This window comes from Pogona vitticeps, chromosome 2, assembly GCF_051106095.1.
Source record: "Pogona vitticeps strain Pit_001003342236 chromosome 2, PviZW2.1, whole genome shotgun sequence".
Lineage (NCBI taxonomy): Eukaryota > Metazoa > Chordata > Lepidosauria > Squamata > Agamidae > Pogona > Pogona vitticeps.
This window is the reverse complement of record NC_135784.1, coordinates 201,006,410-201,015,556: the sequence shown is the minus strand read 5'-3', so window position 1 is coordinate 201,015,556 and position 9,147 is coordinate 201,006,410. Positions and strand designations below refer to the sequence as shown.

General features: G+C 43.4%; 1 protein-coding gene across 2 annotated transcripts; it reads left to right on the top strand.

The window, feature by feature from the left end:
• The first annotated feature begins 4,965 nt into the window (after positions 1-4,965).
• Positions 4,966-8,709, top strand: LOC140704793 (leucine-rich repeat-containing protein 28-like). 2 transcript variants are annotated; one of them, XM_072991927.2, is made up of 2 exons: positions 4,966-7,896; positions 8,060-8,709. In XM_072991927.2, the coding sequence occupies exons 1-2, from the start codon at positions 7,002-7,004 to the stop codon at positions 8,122-8,124; spliced, it is 960 nt and encodes a 319-aa protein (XP_072848028.2). In that variant the 5' UTR covers positions 4,966-7,001; the 3' UTR covers positions 8,125-8,709. The 2 variants fall into 2 exon arrangements, with proteins under 2 accessions (XP_072848028.2, XP_072848027.2); XM_072991926.2 differs by having other exon boundaries at positions 4,966-8,709.
• Positions 8,710-9,147: the final 438 nt, after the last annotated feature.

Genomic DNA, 9,147 nt, shown 5'->3' with positions numbered 1-9,147 from the left:
CATGCCAGTTCATGGAAGATAATAGCACCGATAGGAAGAAGACATGTTTTCTTTTGCGTAAAATCTCAATTCGTCTTCTGTGAAACAGTTATTTTTCCTCAGCTTTCTTTAATTCTGTTTACCTTGTTTAAGTTCTGGGAGTGGAGTGCCTTTTAAAACATTTCCAAAGTGAAGAGCTTTCAGTGACTATCTGACACAATCCAATTCAAGGTGCTTGGTTTGATTGATGTGGTGCTGTTACACTTCTTAGACTTGACACGTTTTACTTCTAGAGGGTGATGCTGAGAGAAAATGGAACCCTTGGGGTAAAATCTTCCACCGAGTTCAGGAGGTGTACGCATTCTCTCTGCCAACAATCAAGTGATGAGAACTAACATTCAAATCAACTAAGTTCTAAATTACCTTGGAAAATTGCTAAAGAAAAGGTAGTAATTCATTTTAGAATAAAGGAATGGTAAAGCACTTCTGAGTACTCTACTTGGAATTATAATTATTATTCACTGTATAGTGATAGTAATTCCAATATAGATCAATGTTGATGTATATATTTAAAGTCTACATGTCTAAATGATTGCACAAGTTCATTTCAGCTGTCCAGTTGCTTGTGAAGAAGTTTAATCATAGTGGATCACCACCTGTGATCCATTTAACAAGTGTCTAGCAGAGCGACCAGTGATCTAGCAGAGCCCATATTTGCAGGGTCAGAATACAGGGAATTTGTCATTAGAGGTGCATAGCAGACATTTCCCTCCTGCGGCAATGCCTCTGCAGAGAAGCATCAGCATGCATCTTTACAGAGTTGCCTAGTTTCCAGACACTTTACTCTGAGGGCTCTCCCTGCAGCTCCTGAACCACAATGCTTTCTTCTCTAGGAGAGGCCCCAGCGCCAGTGACTTAGGCCTGAGTGGATCCGGGAAACCACCGGAGTACCAAATCACCACCTTCTGTCTCGCTTTTGGCGTGATGTCAATTTTTTTTCTCTTTGTCTCAGCCAGCAGGAGACTTAGGGCCACCACTTAAAGCTAGATGGTGAGGACTTAGTGGAACCCCATTTGCCTGTCTGGGAAGTCGGTACCTGCAGCCATTCATTGAACAGTCAGCACTGAATGCAGGTCTCTCCCGGCTGGGGCTGACTCTCGAGAAACTCATTCCTGGAAGACTCAGTATTACCGCAGCCCTGTTACAGTGCCTGCAGACAAACAGTCCCAAAATATAGTGAAAATCCAGGACCAACATTTCTGTCTTGGTTTTTCCCCAAAGCACTTTGATTTGAAATAAAAAAAGAAGGGCTTAGAAAAATTACTTTTCCTGGTTAGGAATTAAAACGGTCAATCAAAAAGCTACATGCCTTCTCCTTCCTTTCCCCCTTCCAATGTTGGGATGTTCTTTCTATGGAGAGGTTTTCTTGGCAGTGGGGAATGTTTCAGTCTGCACCTGCATGTACTTCTAAATTGCCGAGACTTTGGAGGGGTCTGAATTTACTTTAGCCTGTGCTCAAGGCCCTCTTCAAAGCAGGCCCATTTTCGTTCTAGATCTGGAATGCCTTTAAAAGCCTTTCCACACCCCTAACCAACAGCAGCTTACCGAAGCATGTTAGACTCTGGAAAGGCTACTTCTTCCTTGATGAACTCATCTTACTCAGTTGTTGAAAATATTCCTGAATTGATTTTATGAGCAGATCACTATTCTGCTCATGGATCTGGAAATCTCTTAGTACCCAAACATTTATTTCAGACTGCTTCCCACAGACTAGGGCAAAGACCTTTTATTAGTCTTCTCATAACATGATTCCAATTAAAAACTTCTTCTTGAGTTTTTGACGATGTTATCAATGAGGCCCTCTTCTGTGCTGACAGATCTCCTTCCATATTTCTTTTAAAAACTCTGTGGGAGGTTGCCACACTGTCAGCAAAAGCCATCTTTCTGCATTCCCTGGTTCCTCAGAAATCCCAGCATCCTATTAAGCACATTAAGAGCCAATCATTGAAACAGGACCACAGGCATGCCTGACTTTTTCCAGATTGCCCTCACGGTCAGGAAATGCTCAAAGCTGTGCTGGCTATGTTTTTACAACCACTGCTTTCTGTTGTTAAAAAGCGTAATAAATGCTCCACGTCTTAATTGTTGCCCTTCAGCCACAGAACCAGCTGAAAATATCTTGCTGGATCCCAATACATAGTCTTCCTCCTTGCAAGGGTGTACACTTTAAAAATAATACTTTGTGGAATTAAAGTGGATGAAGCCACAGGTAGCTGTGCTGTCCAGAGCTTCTGGCAGTTGCAGTTCAAGAACAACTGGGTTTCCCAAGGTTGGGAACCTCAGCTCTAGAGGTTTCAGGAAAAGAGGACTTAGTTCAAAACAGAGCCTCCCTTGAATGTGAGTGTGTGGGAACAAAATAAGCTCTTCTGTTGGTGAAAGGGCAGGCCTGCATTCCCACCTAGTGTGATTTATCGGCTATCGTCAAATAGTCATATTCCTTTTTTATATTCAAGGTATTTGTGCCCTCCCGATGTGGCTGATTTGAGTGTGATCTAAAGCCAAGCCATGCATGGCTGGTTTTGCCTGTCAGGAAAGGCTTAGTGGAGGATGACGGGGTTTCAGTGAAGTACGCAAGATCTTATTGCCTGCTTAATCAAGGTTTACTTTAGTGGAGGTGAGTATTTGCCATAGAGCCATAGAACTCTTTGAAGAAAGCGCTGATGGAAGAAACTCAAAGCATTTCTTAGGTCATGTCCTGATCAAAGATATGTTCTGTCTGGAGAGACAGCGTGTGAAGGCGGACTATTCCATGAACATAGATGTGGCGAACTTGTGAGTCTCCAGATGTTGTTGAACTCAACTCTAGCAACTTTGACTGATGTCCGGGCATGAGACACACTTATAGTTTCTTTAAATCTTCTTAAATGATTCTATACGCTTTTGCTGTTCTTGTTCTTGTTGTGGCTTTAATGGGTTGAGAACTCTGCCACTACAGCCTAAAGTTAATTATCTAAAGATCAGCCACCGAAAACTTTTTCAAGCTGTCTGCTTAGTAACATGTTTCTTACTTGTTTGAAAATCAGTGTTCTTTAAGTTGATTGGTTATTTTCACGCAAGCACATGCTTGCCATTTTAACATGTAACTGGAAAATAATTTTCTGGTTCTAGATGAAGTATAACTGGGTGCCAGAAATATGGAAATCCACGTATCTTCTCCCAGTGAAAGGTGTCTCTGTTGTTAAACCTGAGGAAGCTTTATCCAGACCAATATGATTTGTGGTTGATTGGAATGACAGCCTGGATGTCCCTTTCAATGGCATGATTCTAACCCTGTGACAAGGAAGAAGTTATCTTACTGAGGGGGATCGAACTTATTGGACAGATCTGGCTTAGCCACCGCTATTGTTTAGGAAATTTTAAAATGTAATTCTATTCTTTCTTCTTCCCCAACCAGGAAAGTACTAATGATCTGAGAGGTTATATCAGGTTGCGTGGTGGAACTCCAGAAGCATTTGCATAGTGCCAAACTCATCCTAATGAGGGAAGCAGTATCTGTTGAAGGTGATTTCAGTTGAAATCAACACAGTAAATGTTAGAGGTGTTTTGTTGTCTTTGCAGCCTAGCTTGCTGCCTCTTATAGATGTGGCTGGCGGGGGGGGGCACCTTTCTGGACTGGGATGGCCGTCAGTCTGTCCAACACTAACCAATTGTTCCTTCCCTGCCTCTGAATTCAAAGAGAGCCCTGTCCCTTTGCTCTGTCTCACTTTCCTTCTCTTGGAAGCAGTGAGTCTGTTGAGGCCTATTGCTGCAGGTAGCCATGCTTTGTTAGGTTGCTGTTTGATTGGTTCAGAACTGCAAATAAAAAAAAATGGTTCTTATTCTTTCTCTTACTAACATCTCATTAAACTCATTAAACTTGTTATTAAACTGTAAGTGCCAGCTTCATGGGAAAAGGGGTGGACTAATCTGGAGAAGTTGAAGCTATTCTGCTCTGCAGCTGAGGGAATCTAACTAAAAATCCAAAACTCTGCAGCAGTAAATCTCTATGTATCCTCAGGCTGTATTTATGCTGAAAACCAAGCATAGGAAACCCCCTAGCCCAGATACAGTCTTTAGAGGTTTGCTATCTCTTCTGCAAAGCTTTTCTGCTATTGTGTCCAATGAGTGATTGGAGATAAGAAAGTGTTTAAACGCAACCTGTTGAATGAAATCATACTTTGCAGACACTAAAGCATCTGCAGAGAACTGGGCTATGTTTTGCAGACTTGAAAGGTATCACATTGGGAGTTACTTCTGAGAAAACATGCATGGACTTACATTGCTCTTTGCATGTACAGTAGGAAAATATTGTTATTAGTATATATGCATTATTTATTCATATTCCACTCCCCCATGTTGTTAATCATCATCATCATCACCACCACCACCACCACCACCTTAGAACTGTCAAGCTAGAAGGAACCCTATAGATCAGTGGTCCCCAACCTTGGGCCTCCAGATGTTATTGGACGTCAACTCCCAGAAATCCTGGCCAGCAGAGGTGGTGTTGAAGGCTTCTGGGAGTTGCAGTCCAAGAACATCTGGAGGCCCAAGGTTGGGGACCACTGCTATAGATCATCAAGTCCAGTCCTTGTCAGAGAAGCACTGTGTGGAATCAAGCTCCTGACCTCTGCAGCCTGAGACCTACAGTAAATCACTGAGCTATCCAGCTGTTCTAGAGGCCCACTTGGTGAGAATTGCCTTGGTCCTGGCCCAGTTTGCTCTCACTCCATAGCTCAGTGGTTTCGGTCTTTGGCTGCAGAGCCAGAGGTTGGGAGTTCAGTCCCCTACTGTGCCTCCCTGACAGGGGCTGGACCTGATGATCCGGAGGGTCCCTTCCAGATTTGCTGTGCTAAGAAAAGATAAATCCTTGGCTCTACAGTATTTTCATGGTCCCCGCTATCTGTGGGAGATGAATGAAATATTCTATCCAAATGAGAATTTGCTTCCTTCCCCAAATTCCTCTCTCTCTCTCTCTCTCTCTCTCTCTCTCTCTCTCTCTCTCTCTCTCTCTCTCTCTCTCTCTCTCTCTCTCTCTCTGTGTGTGTGTGTGTGTGTGTGTGTGTACACACCCACATAATGGGGGGAGAGAAAAAAGGGGGAAAAAAGCAAAGTAAAGAAAAATAAAAATTAAAAACTGTAAGCCCCTTATTCCAAGAACATCAAAACTTTGGCTAAAGTTTGATCCATAGCATTCTCACCAGGTGGAATATTCAGACATGAAAGCATAGGACCTGAATTGCTTGGGTATGGATCCTTTCACTGCTGTGAGCTAGACAATGTGAAGGATTCAAGACTGGCCTGCAGTTCCTTCCTGACAATCATAAATCAATGCGCTGTCAGGCATTGCTCTGGTTCGATGACCCTCAAACAACTCACATCCCAAGGAGGAAATCAGTCCCTTCCCTTTTAACCCTTGCTTGATCTCTTCTGTTTGCGAGAATGAAATACAAATATTGAAAAAAAAGATGTTCTGAATTCTTTTTATTCTTAGCCTGAGAAATCTAGATATAGGGCAGGAGAGAACTAAGGCAATAAATAAGGAAGAAACAGCCTTGTTTGATCCCACCAAAAGGTGATTTAAGGCAGTGTTCTGTTTTCAAGAGTGCATGGCTTTTCAAAGCAAACAGGATAGGGTCAAACTGATGGTCCATCTTTTGTTGTGCAGATCTAGTGACCAGAGATATACTGCTGTTGACTATGGAGGCTTCACTAAAGCAGTAATAGACCCCATGCTCTAGATGTTTCTCTAATCTTTTCTTTCAATAGCTATTAACTGCTGGATATCTTAGTGGTTTAGATCTCCGGCTATGAAGTTAGAGGTTGGGAGTCTGATTCTCCTCTGTGCCTCCTTGACAGGGGCTGGACTCCATGTTCCAGGGGGTCCCTTCCAGCTGTGGAGTTCTAGGGTTCTTCTAAATCGTATTCCTGCATCTGTCCCAATCGGCCGCTAGTGAAATGGAATCGAGTGACTCACATGTTCCAGCTCTGTAGGGAACTTTTCTCCTCTACTTTCTTTAACCTAATTTCAAGAAAGTGGAGGGAACAAACTAGCAATTTTGTCAACCTCTGCTGCCCTGCTGGCATCCTGCCCAGTCATTTCTTTTTTTTTCTTTCCCTTCTGACCTAAAAAGTCTGACTCCTGACTTCTTTGGCTTCGCCTGGTAGGGATGATGCTCAGATGTGAAACACAGAAGAGGCATTTTGACTGGAAAGATTCGTGAGAGAATGAGCCTGCCACCTTGATGGAGAATTGTAATGATGCTCGAACGGAACATGTGAATGAGCCTCTTTCCTTTCTGGGTCTCTTGAGGGATTCTTTAAATGTGAAACTGGATCATCAACCTATTTTTGCCAATAAATGTCCTGTCCTCAACTCAGCCTCAAATCTCACATTTACATCTCTATCTGAACACAACTGAATCTTGTGGTTATGATTTAAGTCATGCAGCTGTCTCCTTTTTGCATTTCTGAGGGAAACTTGGTGCCTGGTAACATTCTGCTCCTTTGCCCAGGCAACCTTGATGGGGACCTTTGGCCTGACAATACGGCACCAAGAAGAAAACAGAAACTAAAGTGTCATGTGTGTGTGTGAGTGAGTGAGAGAGAGCCTAGTGCCTCAGAGTGAATCACACAAAATCCAGACAGGAAGCCATGCAGACAGGCAAGCATACCTATGCATTTGTGGTCCTAGTAGCATAACTGTCTACATTTCTAAAAAGAAGAGGGGCAGGAAGAAAAGAACATGAGATTGTGAAGCTCAGACAGCATGATAAATGAGAATATGCTTCACTCTGCACTGCAGCCAGAGGAAAGAAAGGAAGAAAGACACAGACACAGTTTTTTTTCCCCCTTGCCCTCCTGTTGCGCATGCTGGTGTGTGTGTGTGTCTGTGGGGGAAGAATTGTCACCCTCACGCCCCGCGGTCGCCTCAGGCGGTCAAGGCAGAAATGGCCTTCTTCTACAACATGTAAAGTTTTACTATGGTGGCTGGATCCGAACCTGCCATGGCATCAGAACTCTGCAAAACCATATCAGAGGCAAAGCTAGAAAGGCACAAGAACTTATTCTTAAACTACCGGAATCTGCATCAGTTTCCTTTAGAACTACTGAAGGATGAAGGTCTGCAGTACTTGGAGAGACTGTATATGAAAAGAAATTCATTGACCACCTTGCCTGAAAACCTTGCCCAGAAACTTCCAAACCTTGTGGAGCTGTACCTCCATTCAAACAATATTGTTGTCGTACCTGAAGCAATTGGGTCCCTGGTTAAACTCCAGTTTCTGGACTTGAGTGACAATGCCCTTGAAATCGTTTGCCCAGAGATTGGCCGCTTGAGATCTTTGCGCCACCTTCGATTGGCCAATAATCAGCTGAAATATTTGCCAGCAGAGGTTGGAGATCTTCGAGAGCTACAAACACTGGACATTTCAACCAATCATTTGATAACATTGCCCGAAAGGTTACATATGTGCCTCTCCCTTCAGTACCTAACTGTGGATAGGAATCATCTGTGGTATGTCCCTCGTCACCTTTGCCAGCTTCCAAGTCTCAATGAATTGTCCATGGCTGGAAACCGTCTTGCGTTCTTGCCACTTGATTTAGGTCGTTCCCGAGAACTGCAGTATATTTATGTGGATAACAATGTTCACCTCAAAGGGCTTCCCTCCTACCTTTATAATAAAGTCATTGGTTGTAGTGGCTGTGGTTCCCCTGTCCTCAAATTGGAGGTGAAGCTTCTTTCCTTTTCATCGGGGCAGTTGACGATTTTCCTCCCAGCAGAGGTGAAGTCAATAGGAACGGAGCTGGACCATGTGCTTCCCTTGCAAGAGATGGCCATGCGGACCCTGCATTGCACGTACAGCAGGTTTTTAAAAGGTGTGAAGTTCCTGACTCCCATTTCATTACCCAGAAGTCTCTTGGAATTGCTGCATTGCCCTCTGGGACATTGTCACCGCTGTAGCCAGCCCATTTTTACTATTGTCTACCCAAAGCTCTTTCCCTTGAGGGAGACACCGATGGCAGGATTGCACCAGGGGAGGACAGCTGTTAGTTTTGTGGCATACTGCTGCTCCACCCAGTGTCTGCAGACGTTTGACCTATTGAGTTGATAAATACTTAAAGCTGTTCAGGAGCTGTGCCAGTTTAAAGCTGCATTAAACAGTGTCTCCTGATGGTGCTGGAATACTGTGAGCGTGTGTGTGCCAAAGCAGCAGGAGGAGTGCCCAGCTCGGAACATGGAGAACCGCTTGAATCCTGTGCCCCTATCAAATTTGGATCGAAAGAAGGAACTCTCTTGGAAGCGGTTGATGCTCAAGCTTCGGGAAAATGTCAACACCTTTCTATTCCTCCCTAGGCAGAATGTGAACCAAACAAAACATGCAAGCAAATGAACCTCCAGGACGCTCTTGTGTCTTGCATGTACAATTCTAGTCACATTCATATTTTGTTCAAAGCTGTTTCACTCATTTGGACAATGTAAACTCGTGTTTTTAATAAGACATTTGCAAAACTTGTAATTTCCTTTCTGTTTCCTTATTTGGCTGCATTCTGTGAACTTTTTAAGAACAGCCATTTAAGGTGACAGTGAGATCCCTCTTTCCACAATTTTCCATTCAGGATAAAATGTATTCTTCATCCCCAACTGATATTTTGACATTAGTGACAATTACAAATCTACTTTTGGAAAAACGTTCTTTCTAAAGACTATTTTCTGAAGTTTGCCTGCAAAATTCGGTAGGTAGACAACATTTGAAATTTACCTTCTCTGTGAAGTTGAAGCCTTCAGTAGCATGTCTAACGAAAACAAAACAAATGCAAATGTGCTTTGGCACCTTTTTGGACGGACAGATTTATTTCACTGTATACATTTGTGAGGAGAAGGAAAACTCCGATTTCAAACCTCCACTGCCTTGTGGCTATATCCACTCATGGAAAAGGCTTCAGGAGTTAACCTCGAGGCAAAATCCGGAGCTGGAGTCCCGAAGGCAGCATGTGTCATTCTGCCGACTCCTGCGACATTGCTGAAACCAGTTGTATTGGCTCTTGCCTTTCCATTGGACCATTTCAGCAATGTGGAGAGGGGGGATCTGCTGCTTGGGTAACAGCCTATCCTCCATATTACTTTAC